Genomic DNA, 19307 nt, shown 5'->3' with positions numbered 1-19307 from the left:
ATGATGGTAAGCCATTGAATGTTAAGGGGAGATGCTTAGATTCTCTCTTGTTGGAGATGCCCATTGTCCGGTATTTGTGAAGCACGAAGGTTACTCCCCACTTATCAGCCCAAGGCTGAATATTGTCCCGGTTTTGGTGCATTGAACATGGACTGCTTTAGTATCTGAGGACATGCAAAATGTGCTGAATATCGTGAAATCATCAGCGAGCATTCCCACTTCTGAGCTCCTGATAGAGGAAGATCATTGATGAAACAGATGAAAAATGGAACTCCTGCATTGATGTCCCAAGGCTGACGTGATTGACCTCCAACAACCAGAGTGGATATTCTAACTTGTCCCTTAGTGTCCAAAAGGTTAGGTAGGGTAACGGGGAAGCAGGCCCTGGGTGAATGAAATGAATGAATGAAAATCGCTTATTGTCACAAGTAGGCTTCGAATGAAGTTACTGTGAAAAGCCCCGAGACGCCACATTCCGGTGCCTGTTAGGGGAGGCTGGTACGGGATTTGAACCCGCGCTGCTGGCCTTGTTCTGCTTTACAAGCCAGCTGTTTAGCCCACTGGTGGGGTGGTCTTTCAGGGGTCTGCAGACTTGATGGGCCAAATGGCCTCCTTCTGCACTGTTGGGATTCTATGGTTCTATGTTATTTTTTTATTAGAAAATATTTTATTGAAGCATTTGTAATTTTCACAGTTTTAACACTTTAACATTTCATAAACAACCAAGCGGGCCGACACACGCAACAACATTAAAATAACATACCCTACTACCCCCGCCCTGTTTCCTAATTACCCGCACACAAAGTTCCCTGTCCTTGTCTTACACTACTATGCCTCCCATTTTCCACCACCCCCTCTCTTGCTGCTGACGTTCAATTTTCCTGGAAGAAGTCGATGAACAGCTGCCACCTGCGGGCGTACCCCTGAATTGAACCTCTCAAGGCGAACTTAATCCCTTCCAGCCTGAGAAACATTGCCAAGTCGCTGACCCACACTCCTGACTTTGGAGGCTCCAAGTCCCTCCATCCCAGCAAAATCCGTCTCCGGGCCACCAGGGAGGCAAAGGGCAAAACGCCGCCCCCCCCCCCCCCCCCCGCAGGGTGGCCTGGCCTGCGATCGGGGCCCACCGATCTGCGGGCGGGCCTGTACCGTGGGGGCACTCCTTCCTTCCGCGCCGGCCTCTGTAGGCTCCGCCATGGCTGGCGCGGAGAAGAACCCGCATGCGCAGGAACACGCCTACTGTTCTGCACATGCGCTAACTCGCGCCTGCCTTTCACCGCAGGTTGGCGCGGCGCCAACCCCTCTGGCGCCGGCCTAGCCCCCGGAGGTGCGGAGGATTCCGCAACTTCTGGTTGGCCCGACGCCGGAGTAGTTCATGCTGTTCTTGGCGCCCGCGTCGGGCCATCCCGTCAATTGCAGGAGAATCCCGCCCAGAGTCATCCTCCCTTCCAGGACCTCTGACATGACGTCCGCAAATCCCTGCCAGAAACCCCTCAACTTCGGACACGCCCAGAACATATGTACATGATTCGCCGGGCTTCCCCCACAGGGTCCACACCTATCCTCCACTCCCTCAAAAAACCTACTCATCCGGGCCCCAGTCATATGAGCCCTGTGGACCACCTTGAACTGGATCAGACTAAGCCTGGCACACAAAAGTCTGGCAGGATGAATTGACTCTCCTCAAGGCCTTTTACCATAGTCCGACTTCTAACACCCACTTCCTCTTCACCTCCCCGATTGGGACCCCTTCCAACTCCATCAACTCCTTGTATATCTCCAAAACCCTCCCCTTGACAACCCCCGTTTTGACATCACCTTATTCTGTAGTCCCCTCAGGGGGAGCCGAGGAAAGCTTGGAACCTGCCTCCGGACAAAATCCCGTACCTGCAGGTATCAAAACCCGTTCCCACCCGGCAACTCAAACTCCTTCTCTAAAGCCTCCAGTCTCAGGAAACCCTCCTGAATGAAGAGATCCCCAAATCTCTCAATCGTTGCACACTGCCACCTCCTAAAGCCCCCATCCAGCCCCCCCGGAACAAAGCCGTGATTGTCATAGATCGGTGACTACACTGACGCCCCCTTTAATCTCATGTGAAGTCTCCATTGCCCCCACAACCTCAGGGCTGCCACAACCACTGGGCTTGTGGAGGACCAAGCTGGTGAGAACGGCAGGGGCGCCGTTAATAAGGCCTCCAAACGCGTACCCTTACAAGATGCCGCCTTTACTCGCTCTCAAACCGACCCCTCCCCCCTACCCACTTCCTGACCCTCAATATGTTGGCTGCCCCGTAATAGTTAATAAAACTCGGGAGGGCCATTCACGCAACCCCATTCCAGGAGTGCCTTTTTCTCCATCGGGATTTTACAATCCCACACAAAACCCGAGATTATCGCATTCATTTTCCTAAAAACGGCCTTCGGGAAAAAAAGAACAGCAGACTCAGGAGGACTGTCATCTTCACTGTCTGCACCCTCGCTGCCAGTGTCAGCGGGAGCAAGTCCCACCTGTGGAAATCCCTTTTCATCTGATCGACCGCTTTACTCAAATTTAACTTGTGGAGCTGCCCCCAATCTTTAGCCACCTGAATCCCAGATACCTGAAGCTCTTCCCCACCACTTTAAAAGGTAACTCCCTCAGTCTCCTTTCCTGCCCCCGTGCCTGAATCGCAAGCACCTAGCTCTTTCCCATATTTAGTTTGTAGCCTGAAAACCCATGATCCGGCCATCCTCCCCAACGGGTCTGTAATATAAAGAAGTAAATCGTCCGCGTAGAGCGAGACCCTTTGCTCCATCCCCCCTCTCACTATCCCCCGCCAGACATTCGATGACCTGAGGGCCATTGCCAAGGGCTCTATGGCCAGGGCAAACAGTAGTGGGGAGAGCGGGCATCCCTGTCTTGTCCCCCTACAAAGACTAAAATATTCTGACCGGACCCGGCTGGTTCTTACATTCGCCACTCGAGCCTGATATAGCAACCAGACCCAATCCACAAATCCCTGCCCAAACCCAAACCTGCCTAGAATATCCCATAGTTACTTCCACTCCACCCGGTCAAAGGTCTTTTCTGCATCCATAGCTACTACCACCTCAACCTCACGCCCCTCCGCTGACATCATTATAACATTTAAGAGCCGTCTAATGTTGTTCGTCAGGTTCACAAATCCTGTTCTATGATATTATTGAACACACCTATTTGTGAAGCACTTCAGGACATTTCTTTTATACGTTTACTGGAAGTATTTTTCCTGAGGTCAGCAACAGAGGCCATTCCTGTTACCAATCTGTATTCCCTACAAACTGGAACCCCAATTTGCCGCACGTAAACCCAGATAGCCGTAGTGAATCCTCGAGTCAAAAAGAACACTTTGGAAATGGATTTTAGCTTCCTGGATAGGCCACATACTGTTATGTAATTTGCTCAGCTTTGGAAGATAAAAAGTAAAAGATGCTCCCAGGCAGTGGTTTGAGTTATAAGCTACTAGCAAGGTTTGTTGAAGCTTGAACAAATAAATCAACAGTTGTAAAAACAAGCTTTCATTAATTATCTATAAAATTTAGGATATATAAAACATGCAAAGTTGCTTCACTTGTGCTAACAGATACTGTAAAGTTGAACCTGAAATATGGACAGAATAGTCTATATCACAATTGTTTGATATAACTTGCAGTTTAATGAATGCCAAAAAACAAAACAAAACTCTTGAGGAAAAACTCAAAGCTGCGATTGAAACAATGCTGAGTGCTGAGGAACAAGTGGCTAGGATGGAGAAGATGCTGAAAAATGAAGAGAACATTGTAAAGGTGAGGAACTTCTGGATATTTTAAGGTAAAATCACAAGTTTATCATTTAGGCTTTTTGACAAATGATGTTCCATTTTATTTTTCTTGTATAGCCATCTATTTAAATAAAAGCTTTGAGAGTGGTTGTCAAACCCTAATGGTATATCTTGTACAAAGCTACCAACAAATCACATTGAACAATGTTAACAAAACTAAACAAAAACAAAATAAATCTTGTTACTTTCTGTTTATTTTTCTGATCTTGATAGAACCTGGAGAGGCTATTGAGGCAACATAGTATAGAGGAGCCAAGAACTGCCCGAACTAATCCTATAGATATTAAAGCTAACATCTTTTTGTTTTCCTAATTGCTTGTTGTACCTGCAAATTAACTTTGTGGAGGGCGGCACGGTGGCGCAGTGGTTAGCACTGCTGCCTCACAGCACTGAGCTCTCAGGTTCGATCCCGGCCCCTGGTCACTGACCATGTGGAGTTCGCACATTCTCCCCGTGTCTGTGTGGGTCTCACCACCACAATCTAAAGATGTGCAGGGTAGGTAAATTGGCCAAGCTAAATTGCCCCTTAATTGGGAAAAAGAATTGGGTACTCTAAACATTTTTCAAAAAATTGTGGAAAAGTGATTGCCCAAGCGCAGGAATGGAATTGTAATGAGGCGGTGATTGCTGCTCCTCAGAAGATCTGAGTCATTGGGAAAGCCTCTTACAGGAGGATTGTAAATACATCTAGGTTTAGATTACAAGTGGCTGGGATTATTTAACACAATGACCATCTCCAACAAGAAAAGGCCTAGCTACTTTCCCTTAAATTACCATCAACTGCTCCCTACCATTAACATCCTGCGGGTCACCTTGTTTAGAAACCTATTGGGATAGCCATATCATTACCATGGATATCAGTACTGAGACGAGATGCTCCATAATTAGTGACACATCCTGACCCCTCAAAGCCACTCCCCAACCGTAAGGTTAAAATGTGATAGAATACTCACTTCTCACCTGGATGGGTGCAACTCCAACAATATTTAGGAAACTCAATACATTCAAGACGTTAAGTTCACTTAATTGGTACTTGGGCCACAAGCTTCACTGTCCACTACCTTCGCCGCTGGCACATAGTGGCTGCAGTACGAATGAGCTACAAGATGCACAGCAGTGTGGTTAATTTGACAGAACCCACATTTCACGTAATCTCTATTACCAAGGACAAGGGTAGGAATATCATGGGATTCCCATCACTGTAAATTCCCATCCAAGTTACACAGCAATTTGATTTGGAAATATGCCACCGCTTCCATATCGTGGCTGGGTCAAAACTTTGAATTCCCTACTAAGAATTGCAGTGACTTAAGGAGATGATCGCCTTCACAAGATGACCGCCTCCTCAATAGGCAATAGGCACTAAACACCCAGCTTTGCCTAAGGTCCAACAACAATAGAAAACTGAAATATGGCAGAATTGAGGATTAAATATTCCTGGGTTTAACATTTTCAGGAGATAATGGGAAAGGCGCTATAGAGGGAGCGGTAAAATCAAAGACGTTATCATAGCTCTGGAGCATTGAGATTTATATACAGAAATGAACTTTGGATTGAGTTGAATAACAAAGGGATCTGGCCCATTTCTAAAGAGTGAGAAGAAAATCGAAGCTGAAATTCATAATCAGATTAGGCTAGCATGAAATATTATTTATTCTCAAATTCATAAATGTCACCAATTTTTAATTACTCTAACATGGTGGTGGTGGGCTGCATTCTTACATTCCAGCAATTGCAACTGAGTAACATGACTGGTCACATCAAAAGGCATTGAGTCAATCACATTTAAAATCCAACATAATGTTTGAGACTGATTATATTTGGGTAGTTCAGTAAGTAATTCTGCAAATGTCAATAGATAACATCTGTTATTTTATATCAATCGTTTATTTTTTGACTAATAGGAACTTGAGGATCAGATGAAGTATCTCAAAGACCAGAAATTTAAGAAGAGTGAGGAATTATATTCCTTGAATGGTACGGTGAGAACAGTTGCAAACCAAATATCAGGAAATAAGACAACACTTCGCAACCTCAGCAGTCGAATTGACAAACTTGACCATGAAAGTATCAAGCAACAAGAAGTAATTTACAGTCAGGTAAAAACAGGAATATTGTTATCTATGTTGCTTGGCGAGTAACAAATATTACTACAAGATGTTACATTACAACTGCTTCCATGTAACAATTTGCAAGTAATTGTATTTGTTACAAACATTTAAAAAACTCCATTTACAGCATTAGACAAATAGTCCTACATAATGATTTGGAATTAAATAAAACACTTCTATTGTAGTTGGAAAGGCCTGCAATTGAAAATTATATTAGATACCAATTAGTATTCAAAACTAAACTACATGCATCATAAATTATTTTATTGTGCAAGTAGGTGACAGTCAAAAATAACCAGCAAGAGAACATGTACTAATGGAATGCTACAATTAATTTTACACAATACGATACATTACAATTGTGCCTGATGTGTAATAGTTTATATCTCCTGTAAACCATGGCTGGAACCATGGACTGAATTTTAGCAGCCACCCCACCCCACTGTATTTGAAGGCCTGAGGCGCATAAATACAATAATTAGCCTCACCCCCGACAAGTGTCCCATTTTATTGTGGGCGGGAGAGGCATCAGGCCCTATTTTATCCACTGCAGGGGAAGGCCAAGTTGGTAACCCAGCAGCTTTCACTGCACAGGCTGCTGTTGGGCAATAAGTGGAAGGACATCCTTTTAGAGAGCCCTGGAGCTAATGGCTGCCCCCCCCTTTAGCCTCTCAAACTCAGCCACCAACCTTCTTACCCCTTAGCTGGGGTCTTCCAGCCAGACCCGGCTAATACCCAGACTTACTTGTGTCCAACTCCACAACCTCTTCTTCATTGGGACTGCCTATTGTCCCGGCATCACTTGAACTTGGTGCTACTGGGATGACAGATCTGCCAACTAATCAAATTGGCCAGCAGTCCTCTAAGGCAGGTCTTCCTTCTTAATGGGGGCCAAAGTCTCAATTGTAAACAATTTAAGTTGCGTCCAGCATAAGAAAAGCTGTGTGGCTTTTCAGTTTAGTGGTGGGAGGGGTCCTATATTGTCAGAATATAAAAATAATCTACCTCTATTGTTTTCACCAAAATAAACTCCAATATCTGTTTGAAAAAATATCAAATTTGTTCATAAATCCGAAGTCTTGGTTTTAAGCACTGAGTTTCAAAAATAATATATTGACCCAGATCTTCCAGTCTCCAGATCGCCAGAGACCGGACGCATGACCCAAGATGTGCCTTGGGTCCACCGAAGTCTTGATGCACTGATACTGTGAGAATTGCCTGGGAAGTTTGATCTGCTGGGTGGGCAATTGCCTTGCTCAACGGGATCCCCTGAAAAAGTCTTCAACTCTGAGACTTTGGACAGTTCCATGGTACTTAGCAGAATAGTTGTCCAAGAAATGTTGGAAAGAAAAATCCTAGTTTAACACCCAAGTAACTACACAACTGTTCCCTCAATCACCCACACTGACCTCACCGAACCCACGACTACCCCCATGATCGAACCCTACTAGCCCCCACAACCTAACTAACCCCTGACCTAACATAACTACCCTACCACCCTTTGATCTGACCTGACTAGCCCCCATCACTCGATTACCTATCCTGATCTGACCTGACTAACCCCCATGGTGGTACAGAGGTAGTGCCATTGGACTAGTAATTCAGAGGCCCAAGTTAAAGCTCTGGGGGACAACTCTCATCATGGCAACTGGTGGAATTTAAAATGCAATCAATAAATTTGAAATGATAAATTAAATGAAATGAAAATGAAAATCGCTTATTGTCACAAGTAGGCTTCAAATGAAGTTACTGTGAAAAGCCCCTAGTTGCCACATTCCGGCGCCTGTTCGGGGAGGCTGTTACGGGAATCGAACTGTGCTGCTGGCCTGCCTTGGTCTGCTTTCAAAGCCAGCGATTTAGCCCTGTGCTAAACAGCCCCTGCTGTTTTATCCACTAAAGAGAGTAAAGTTCAGTAATGGTGACCATGGAACTATCATCTGACATGTAAAAACCCATCTGGTTCACTAATGTCCTTTTGGGAAGTAAATCTGCTGTCTATACTTGATCTGGTGTTTATGTGACTCCAGACTCGCAGCATTGTGGATGACTCTTAAGTGTCCTCTGAAATGATCTCACAAGCCATTCAGTTTAAGGGCAATTAGGGATTGAGAACAAATATTGGCGCTTTGCCATAAACAGCCACATCCCATGAAAGAGTACAGAAAAAACTAACCTTCCAACCCAACATAACTATCCCCGACCCACCTGCCACCCATCCACTTTCTACCTTACCTCTGCCACCGTACACCTGCCACCCTAACCCCTGCCACCTCAACCAACCTGCCAGCCTACACACCCATTCACCAACATTCATTCATTACCCATTCATTAACATTCACACTGGACAAGTAAAGCTACCTTGAGGTGTAATATTCACTGTATACATTCAATGTGAGTCATTCAGCCCAAGGGGATTCTGTAAAATTCCCCTCTCCCTCGGTTCACAGTGGCTGAAAGGTTTTAGGCAGCACCTTCCCCATTGCGCCTCTGCGGCGGCTGCCTCAAGCTTCAGTGCATCCCTCAGCATGTAGTCCTGGGATTTGTAATGTGCCAGTCTGCAACACTCGGTCAGAAGATCGAAAGATTTGATCCATCATGAGTCACATTTTCATAGGCTCCATTTAGTTGGTAATATTTCTTGGCGAATGTTGTGCTTATCATGGTGAACTTGTCAGGACTTTAAAATAGAATGCATTCCTCTCTGGGTCACCCAGTGCCTGTGTCAAGTATTGTTCATTGAGTTATGTAACATGGTTAAATGCAGAATAAAGCTCCCATTACTCTGCCCAGCAATATGCAAATTCCTAACCTTCAAAGAATACCTTTCTACTGTGCTAGTGTGACTTTTTTTGCACTTCTCACATCACAATTCCTGCAGCACTTTGAGTAAAATTGTGAATTGGAGCCAAAATGGGAACAGTTTTGTACTGTATCAACAGCAGCTGGCATACACTTAACGACATTTAATGTAGTAAAATTCTCCAAACGCTTAAAAATAGCAAGATCAATAAAATCATTTTTGACACTGAGCCACAGAAGGAGATATTGGAACAGAGATGCAAAATGCTTGATAAAAGAGGTAGATTTTATGTAGCGCCTTAAAAGAGAAGAGAGAGGATAAGAGGTTAGGAAATTCCAGAGCCTAGGGCCTAGGCACCTAAAAGCACAGTCACCAATGTTGGAGCAGTTAAAATTAGTGAAACCAGAGGTGAGAATTGGAAGAGCATAGCATTTGCAAAGGTTTGCAGGGCTGAAAGAAGCTACAGAGATTGGAACGGCCAAGGTTAGGGAGGGATTCTTTAAAATGAAGCATTGTTACATGGGAAGCAAGCACACGGGTGATGAATGTGTGAGATTAAAAGCAAGTTAAGATGTGGGCACCAGTTTCTTGGCTGAGGGCAAGTTTATATAGAGCGGATGATGGGAGATAGTGTGGCTAGAAGAACATTGAAATTATCAAGTAGAGAAGTAACAAAAGCCTGGGTGAGTGTTTATTCAGCAGATTGTTTATTAAGTTGAGGCAGGAACGGAGTCGAGCGATCTTAAGAGGTGGAAGTAGGCAGTCTTGGTGATCTTGTGAGTCTGTGTTCGGAAATTCATCTTGCAGTCAAACCCAACATCAAGGCTGAAAACTTTCTTGCTTGGTTTAAGACAGTTGCCAGGGATGGAAGAGGTGAACCAGAAACCAAACATGTGACGAGTACCAAAGTCAATGGCTTTAGTCTTCCCAGTATTTAGTTGAAGGAATTTTCTTTTCACCCAATATTGGATGTCAGATAAGCAGTGTAACAAAGCTAGGACAGTGAAGGACTCCAAGGACGTGCTGGTGATATTAAGATGACCACCGCCAATGTACATGTAGGACATGATGTTCTGTTTTCAGATTATATCACCGGTATAGAATTTAGATCAGAAATTGAAGATGGCCAAGGATAAGCCTTGAGATAGTCTAGAGGTAACAGTACAAGTGTGGGTAGAGAAGCCATTGCAGATGATTTTAGACAGATAAGAAATAGATAGATAAGAATTAAGCCAAACTAGGTATAATTCAGCTGTGCCAACAGCTGCAGATAGATCAAAAAGGATGAGAAAAAATAGCTTGTTACAGTCTCAAAGAAAATAGACATTTCAATGAAACCTTTTTGGAGGGATTCAAATATGGAATTGTGGCAAAGATGGGTAATGGATTTAAGAGACTGCAACATGATCAAGCACTTTGGAGAGGATGGGGGATTGAAAATGGGGGGATAGTTTGCAGGTACAGAAGTGTCAAGAATACATTTTGTGAGGAGAGGGTTGATGGAAGTAGATTTGAAGAGGGTGGTCAGATTTGAAGAAGGAGAGCCATTAACAATATCAGCTAACATGGGGCCCAGGAAGGAATTTGAGTGGTCAACAATTGGGACGGAGTAGTTTTCAAGGAGCAGGAAGTAGGTCGTATGAACAAATCGAGGACAGGGAAAGCATTGCACCATCGCAAAGGATGGGATAGAACTGAGTGAAATACGTGAATTCAGAGCTAGGACAGAGCGTAAAATTGGGAAATTTGTTCAAAGGGTCATGTGATGCAGCAGAGGCAGTTGGGAGATTGAAAACTGTGCAAGAGGAGAGACTGGCAGGAGATTGAAAAAAGCACGAGTGAAGAGGAAGTTGTGGGATTGTAAACAGCGCAAAAGGGGGAGCAGTCGGGTGATTGGAAAAAGCACGAGTGGAGAGGCAATGGGGAGATTGAAAACAGCCCAAGAAAACAAATAGTGCATCACAGCAAAGAAGCAATTTGATTGGTTGGAGAAGAAGCTAGCTGTTTGTTAAGTATCTGGTGAGTATCTAATAAGTATTTAAGGTTTATTCCATTCCCATGGTTTAAAATCATACGGTAGCACAGTGGTTAGCACTGTTGCTTCATAGCACCTGGGTCTCAGGTTCGGTTCCCGGCTTGGGTCACTGTCTGTGCGGAGTCTGCACGTTCTCCTTGTGTCTACGTGGGTTTCCTTCGGGTGCTCCGGTTTCCTCTCACACATCCCGAAAGACGAGCTGTTAGGTAATTTGAACATCTGGGGTGGGATTCTCCGACCCCCCCGCCGGGTCGGAGAATCGCCGGGGGCTGGCGTGAATCCCGCCCCCGCCGGTAGCTAAATTCTCCGGCACCGGATATTCGTCGGTGGCGGGAATTGTGCCACGCCAGTCGGCGGGCCCCCCCTGGCGATTCTCCGGCCCGCGATGGGCCGAAGCCCCGCTGCTGGAATGCCTGTCCCGCCGGCGAGGATCAAACCACCTCTCTTACCGGCGGGACCTGGCGGCGCGGGCAGGCTCTGGGGTCCTGGGGGGGGGCGCGGGACGATCTAGCCCCGGGGGGTGCCCCCACGATGGCCTGGCCCGCGAGCGGGGCCCACCGGTTGGCGGGCGGGCCTGTGCCGTGGGGGCATTCTTTTCCCTCCGCCTTGGCCACAGCATTTACCATGGCCGACGCGGAAGAGACACCCCCCCCCTGCGCATGCACGGGGATGACGTCAGTAGCCGCTGGTGCTCCCGCGCATGCGCGGACTCGCGTCGGCCGGCAGAGTCCTTTAGGCCCCGGCTGGCGTGGCGCCGAAGGCCTTCCACGCCAGCCGGGGGAGCTGAAACCACTCCGGCGCGGGCCTAGCCCCTCAAGGCCTTCTCCGCACCTTTGGGGCAGCCCGACGCCGGAGTGGTTCCCGCCACTCCATCCGGCCGGGACCCCCCCGCCCCGCCGGGTAGGGGAGAATCCTGCCCCAGAATTCTCCCTCCGTGTACCTGAACAGGCGATGGAATGTGGCGACTAGGGACTTTTCACAGTAACTTCATTGCAGTGTTAACGTAAGCCTACAATAAATAAAAGATTATTATGATTATTTAATAAAATACATAAAAAGTACAATAATAAGTGAATAAGTAATTAAGTAATTATTAAAACACATTAACGATGGCAAGATAGCCGATGTGTCAAGGCTGAAGCATGCGAGAACTCCTGGGTAACATTGTGATCCAGGGCAATCAGGTCTGCAATAAGTGTTTGCAGCTTGAGGAACTTTGGCTCAGTGTCATTGAGGTGGAGGCTGAGCTGCGGACACTGCAACTCATCAGGAAGGGAGAGAGTTAACTGGACATGGTTTCGGGCGGTGGTTACACCCCTTAGGATAGGATCTTCTGGTTTGGAATGTGGTCAGGGACAGGGGAGTATGACTGTAGCTAAGGTAAGTAAGGGGACCCAGGGTGCAGGAGTATCAGCCTCTAGGTTTCTCACAGGCTTGAGGTTCTTGCAGCTTGTTTGCATAAGGGTGGGGCTGCAGGGTGAATGAGCTGACTGGTCATGGCACAGTGAAACAGGAAGCCATTCAACTGGGGGGAGCACATAAGAATGTAGTGGTTGTAGGAGACAGTATGGTGAGAGGGATTGACACTCTCTTCTGCAGTAAAGAGTCAGAGTCTAGAAGGCTGTATTGCCTGTTCAGTGCCAGGGTTCAGGAGATCTGCTGCAGGTTGGAGAGGAACGTGCACTGGGCGAGGCAGGATCCCGTTATTGTGGTCCATGTCGGTACCAGAAACATAGGTAGAATGAGGAAAGAGTTTGAGGCACTAAGATTTATTATCTGCACCATGTGCAAATTAGCATAGGGTCCACAAAATTAGAGAGATGAATACATGGCTCAAAGACTGATGTGGGAGAAGTGGGTTTCAGTTTGTAGAATGCTGGCGTCTGTACTTGGACAAGTGGGAGCTGTACTGTTGGGACGGCCTGAACTGTGCTGGGAAAAATGTTCTTGCAAACCACATAACTAGGGAATTGGAGAGGGCTTTAAACTAAATAGAGGAACAAATGGTTCTGGATAGGGGATAGGTAGGTTGTTAAAGCAAAAGGATATGGCAGAATTTCAAGGCAGCTATTTAGGTAATTGACAGACAGTCAGAGTGTACAAACATTTAAAAAAATTAACAAAAAGGGTCAAAGGGGGAGGTAATTGTAAAAAGGCAAAATTAATGGCTGTTTACTGAAATGCATGTGTTCAGCAAAAAATAAATGAATTAATAGCACAAATTGAGGTTAATGGATATGTTCTTAAAGCCATTATAGGTATGTGGCTACAAGGAGATCAAAGCTGGGAACTAAATATTCAGGGGTATGTGACTTTTTGTCACAGGCCGGAAAGAAAGATAGTCAGGTAACTTTGTAAGAGATGGAATAAGTACAAGAGCAAGAAATTATCTTGGATTGGAAGATTTGGAATCCATATGGGTGGAGGTAAGAAATAACAAAGGCGGAAGGCACCAGTGGGAATAGTCTTCAGGCCCTGTAACGTAGAAAAATTGTACGATCGAGAATAAATCAGGACATTTGCCTGAGTTGGTGGTAGAGGCAGAGACCCTAAACTCTTTTAATAAGTACCTGCATCTGCACCTTAAGTGCTGTAAGAAACAGGGCTATGGACCAGGTGCTGGAAGGTGGGATTAGAAAGTGCACCTGGGTGTTCTTGGGCTGGCATGGACAAGATGGGCCGAATGGCCTCCTTGGACAAGATGGGCCGAATGGCCTCCTTGTGTGCTGTGATCTTTCTATGATGAGGGCATGTTAAAAAAGACAGTCATAGGTGGCTTTAATCTTCATGTGGATTGGGAAAATCAAATTGACGGGAGTGGCCATGAGGAAGAATTCACAGTGTATTCGGGACAGCTTCCTAGAACAATGGGCGGGATTCTCCACTCCCACGCCGAAGTGGCCGCGCCGTCGTGAACGCCGTCGAGGTTCACGACGGCGCAGAACGGCCCCGCTCCCGACCGATTCAGGCCCTGACAATGGGCCAGTATCAGGGCCGCGTCATCTACCCGCGCCAGGCCTTGTCGCCCGCGTAAAAGCGGCGCCGCATAGATGACGCGGCCAGCGCCGCATAATGGACGTCATCCGCGCATGCGCGGGTTGGCCGGCGCCAACCCGCGCATGCGTGGTTGCCGTCCTGTCCAAATCCGCCCCGCAAGAAGACGGGGGACGGATCTTGCGGGGCCGCGGAAGGAAGGCGGTCCTCCTTCAGAGAGGACGGCCCGACGATCGGTGGGCACCGATCGCGGGCCACCCCACGTTCCAGGTGAAGCCCGGTGCAGGATCCCCCCTAGCCCCCCCACAGGCCGCCCCCCCCCCAGCGTTCACGCACCGCCCACGACTGTAGCGACCAGGTGTGGACGGCGCTGGGGGGAACCCGCCGTTTTGGCCTGGCCACTCGGCCCATCTGGGCCTCAGAATAGCGGGGGTGCCGGAGAATCGCCATTTTGGGTATCTCCGGCGATTCTCCGGCCTGCGGCCCGCGAAACTCGACCGGGCCGTTCCTGCCGCTTGGGAGAATCGCGGGAGGGCGTCGACCCGGCGTCCCAGGAAATTTCGGCGGCCCAGGCGATTCTCCCAACCGGCGTGGGAGTGGGGAATCGCGCCCAATATGTTGTGGATCCAAACAAAGAACAAAGAAATGTACAGCACAGGAACAGGCCCTTCGGCCCTCCAAGCCCGTGCCGACCATACTGCCCGACTAAACTACAATCTTCTACACTTCCTGGGTCCGTATCCTTCTATTCCCATCCTATTCATATATTTGTCAAGATGCCCCTTAAATGTCCCTATCGTCCCTGCCTCCACTACCACCTCCGGTAGTGAGTTCCAGGCACCCACTACCCTCTGCGTAAAAAACTTGCCTCGTACATCTACTCTAAACTTTGCCCCTCTCACCTTAAACCTATGCCCCCTAGTAATTGACCCCTCTACCCTGGGGAAAAGCCTCTGACTATCCACTCTGTCTATGCCCCTCATAATTTTGTATACCTCTATCAGGTCGCCCCTCAACCTCCTTCGTTCCAGTGAGAACAAACCGAGTTTATTCAATCGCTCCTCATAGCTTATGCCCTCCATACCAGGCAACATTCTGGTAAATCTCTTCTGCACCCTCTCTAAAGCCTCCACATCCTTCTGGTAGTGTGGCGACCAGAATTGAACACTATACTCCAAGTGTGGCCTAACTAAGGTTCTATACAGCTGCAACATGACTTGCCAATTCTTATACTCAATGCCCCGGCCAATGAAGGCAAGCATGCCGTATGCCTTCTTGACTACCTTCTCCACCTGTGTAGCCCCTTTCAGTGATCTGTGGACCTGTACTCCTAGATCTCTTTGACTTTCAATACTCTTGAGGGTTCTACCATTCACTGTATATTCCCTACCTGCATTAGCCCTTCCAAAATGCATTACCTCACATTTGTCCAGGTTAAACTCCATCTGCCATCTCTCCGCCCAAGTCTCCAGACAATCTAAATCCTGCTGTATCCTCAGACAGTCCTCATCGCTATCCGCAATTCCACCAACCTTTGTGTCGTCTGCAAACTTACTAATCAGACCAGTTACATTTTCCTCCAAATCATTTATATATACTACAAAGAGCAAAGGTCCCAGCACTGATCCCTGTGGAACACCACTGGTCACAGCCCTCCAATTAGAAAAGCATCCCTCCATTGCTACCCTCTGCCTTCTATGGCCTAGCCAGTTCTGTATCCACCTTGCCAGTTCACCCCTGATCCCGTGTGACTTCACCTTTTGTACTAGTCTACCATGAGGGACCTTGTCAAAGGCCTTACTGAAGTCCATATAGACAACATCTACTGCCCTACCTGCATCAATCATCTTAGTGACCTCCTCGAAAAACTCTATCAAGTTAGTGAGACACGACCTCCCCTTCACAAAACCGTGCTGCCTCTCACTAATACGTCCATTTGCTTCCAAATGGGAGTAGATCCTGTCTCGAAGAATTCTCTCCAGTAATTTCCCTACCACTGAAGTAAGGCTCACCGGCCTGTAGTTCCCGGGATTATCCCTGCCACCCTTCTTAAACAGAGGAACAACATTGGCTATTCTCCAGTCCTCCGGGACATCCCCTGAAGACAGCGAGGATCCAAAGATTTCTGTCAAGGCCTCAGCAATTTCCTCTCCAGCCTCCTTCAGTATTCTGGGGTAGATCCCATCCGGCCCTGGGGACTTATCTACCTTAATATTTTTTAAGACACCCAACACCTCGTCTTTTTGGATCACAATGTGACCCAGGCTATCTACACCCCCTTCTCCAGACTCAACATCTACCAATTCCTTCTCTTTGGTGAATACTGATGCAAAGTATTCATTTAGTACCTCGCCCATTTCCTCTGGCTCCACACATAGATTCCCTTGCCTATCCTTCAGTGGGCCAACCCTTTCCCTGGCTACCCTCTTACTTTTAATGTAAGTGTAAAAAGCCTTGGGATTTTCCTTAACCCTATTTGCCAATGCCTTTTCATGACCCCTTCTAGCCCTCCTGACTCCTTGCTTAAGTTCCTTCCTACTTTCCTTATATGCCACACAGGCTTCGTCTGTTCCCAGCCTTTTAGCCCTGACAAATGCCTCCTTTTTCTTTTTGACGAGGCCTACAATATCACTCGTCATCCAAGGTTCTCGTCATCCACTCGTCATCCAACCAGGGATCAGTCTATTTTAGATCTCGGACTGTGTAATGAGGCAGGTTTAATGAAAATTTTCAGGTTAAAAGATCCCCTTGGAAACAATGACCACAACATGCTGGAATTTAGCATTCAGTTTGAGAGTGCGTGATCATCTCGACTGCTTGTTGATTTTTGAAAACCAGTAATGATTCATGCTGGCACTTCCTGGACGTGAACCTGGAGAAAGACTGCAGAAAACTGCAGCACAGACGTATTTGAGGGTCCTTGTGCACAAATCACAAAAAGCTACCATGCAAGTTCAGGAGGTAATTGGGAAGGCAAATGGAATGTTGGCCTTTATTTTAAAGGGAATAGAGTTTGTTTAAGAAGAGTAGCAAGGATAATCCAGGAAATTACAGGCCAGTGAACCTTACGTCAATGATAGGGAAATTATTGGAAAGGATTCTTCAGGACAGGATTTACTTCCTTTTGGAGGCAAGTGGATGTATGAGCGAGAGGCAACATGGTTTTGAGAAGGGGAGGATGTGTCTCACTAATTTGATCTAATTTTTCGAGGAAGTGACAAAGATGATTGATGAAGTTAGGGCAGTAGATATTGTCTACACGGACTTCAGAAGGCCTTTGACAAGGTCTCTCATGGCAGACTGGTACAGAAGGTAAAGTCACATGGGATCAGAGGTGAGCTGGCAAGATGGATACAGAACTGACCAAGGAGTGAAAAATGTGCATCAGGGGGCAGAAGCTCCTCCTTGATTCCTTTGCTGATTTAAAATCTGTTTGTCTCAGCCTTGAAAATACTTAACGACCCAGCTTCTATTGCTTTCTTTGGAAGGAATCCCACAGATTTACTACCCTCTAAGAGAAGAAATTCCTCCTCATCTCGGTCTTAAGTGGCGAACCCCTACTCTGAGATTCTGCCCTCTGGTCCTTGACTCACCCACAAGGAGAAATATCCTCTCAGCACCTTTCCTGTCAAGCCCCCTGAGAATCCTATGTGTCTCGATAAGGTCACCTCTCATTCTTCTGAACTCCAATGAGTACAGGCCCGATCTACTCAACCTCCTATTATAAGACAATCCGTCTATACCCCGGATCAACCTCGTAAACCGTCTCTGGATTGCTTCCAATACCAGTATATTTTTCTTTAGATAAAGGGACCAAAACTGTTCACAGCATTCCAGGTGTGGTCTAACTAGTGCCTTGTATAGTTTTAGCAAGGCCATCCTATTTTTATATTTCATTCCCTTTGAAATAAAGAGCAACATTCCATTAGTCTTCCCAATTATTTGCTGAACTTGCATACTAGCCTTTCGTGTTTTAAGCACAAGTACTCCCTAATCCCTCTGTGTTGCAGTTTTCTGCAGTCTTTCTCCATTTAAATAATATTCAGCTCCTGAATATTTGTCCTACCAAAATGCATAACTTCACATTGTGCTCTCTTTGGTTGGCTCTGAATATGGCGGTCAATATGGTCGCCTTCCTTAATTCTAATTACGTTTGCTCTAGAGTCACCTGGTATCTTTCGATAACGCCATAAGGTTCAAAACCAAATACTGATCAAAGACTCGGTACACCAGTTAGTTAGTTCAAAGTCAGTGCTTATCTATTTACACACACAGTTAAATCTACTCATGCACAACTACTCTACAGACTAAACTATCACTACTGCTAAAGCCTATACTTAGCTTCGGGCGCCCACTCAGTCAGAGGAACAATGGCCGTTGTTCGGATCTGAGGCTGCTGGGGTCGAAGTGGTGAAGGGGAAACTGCTACGGTCGTCCGTCTGGGAGTGAGCGTTGACCTTGGACTTACTTGCTTCTGGTGCAGCTGGTGGACCGGTCTCTCCGCTGTGAGAGCCAAGTCCAAGAGAGCGATTCTCTCTCGGGGCCTTCTTATACACACAGGGGCTTTGCGCTCTTTTGGGCGGGCCTTGAACTTGGCCCCAATCAATTGGGCCATTTCTTGATCATTCCTATTGATTTCATCCAATAAAGAGGTGGGTGCCCTGATGGGTGGGCGTGTCCTAGGTGGCCGTTGGCCTGCTTTGTTTCGGTCTCCTCTGGTGCCGGGGTGTCTGCCTTAGTATCGGTTACTCAAATGTTACTCTTTTGTTCCCGGAGATGGGCCATTAGTATGCTAATGGACCTACAGGTTTGGTCTTGTCTGGGAGCGACGGCTCCAATATACAGACAAGCTCTGAACCTGCTTGTTTTCTCAGCATTGTCCATTTTCCCTGCAATCTTTGCAAAGCGTCCATTTTGTAATCGGGAGGTGGCCATCCCAGATGGCTACACACCCTCCTTGTGATCCTCAACGCGAAGCGTGAAGGATCAAATAACTGCGTCGTCTTAGTTTTCCTCACAAGTTGGGCACCCGTAAGCACTTCATAGGCTCTTCACTGCCCTATCCTATGAATTGCAACCTTTACATAAATTATTTTATATACATACATCATTATAAACTCTACGGGGTGCTATGACATTCAGGCACGCATTACAAAATAAAAACTGGAACCTCTAACTACCCTAAATAAACTATCCTCACTTAAACAATCAATAATAATCTACAATATTTTAAACTGTACAAATTGCAGCAACACAAGTCTCTCTGGCTGGGCAGTCAAGCACAGAGGTTTACATTTCTTTATTAAACGAACAAAACACACAAAATAACCGGATGCACTTTAATTCACTAAAAGGGGTTGGGGGGTTTGTTGGAGTCCGAAGATAGGGGATCTAAATGTGTATACCGGAGTGCGGTTGCGGGAGGCTCTCCTCCGCCATTTTCTGAGTCTAAGTGTCTGCACGACACTGCAGAGTATCCCCAGTACTAAGAGTGCTTCTATGATGTAAGATAGTGAATACCAGGTGAT

General features: G+C 46.7%; 1 protein-coding gene across 1 annotated transcript in view; it reads left to right on the top strand.

The window, feature by feature from the left end:
* Positions 1-19307, top strand: part of ccdc39 (coiled-coil domain 39 molecular ruler complex subunit) — a 238313-nt gene that overhangs the window by 67874 nt on the left and 151132 nt on the right. Inside the window, exons 9-10 of the mRNA XM_072474203.1 lie at positions 3672-3804; positions 5744-5938. Coding sequence (XP_072330304.1) covers positions 3672-3804; positions 5744-5938 — 328 coding nt within the window. The remainder of the gene's footprint in view (positions 1-3671; positions 3805-5743; positions 5939-19307) is intronic.

Source organism: Scyliorhinus torazame, chromosome 14 (genome assembly GCF_047496885.1).
Source record: "Scyliorhinus torazame isolate Kashiwa2021f chromosome 14, sScyTor2.1, whole genome shotgun sequence".
NCBI classification, from domain to species: domain Eukaryota; kingdom Metazoa; phylum Chordata; class Chondrichthyes; order Carcharhiniformes; family Scyliorhinidae; genus Scyliorhinus; species Scyliorhinus torazame.
Note: the sequence above shows the minus strand (reverse complement) of the source record. Positions and strands in the feature narration are given on the sequence as shown.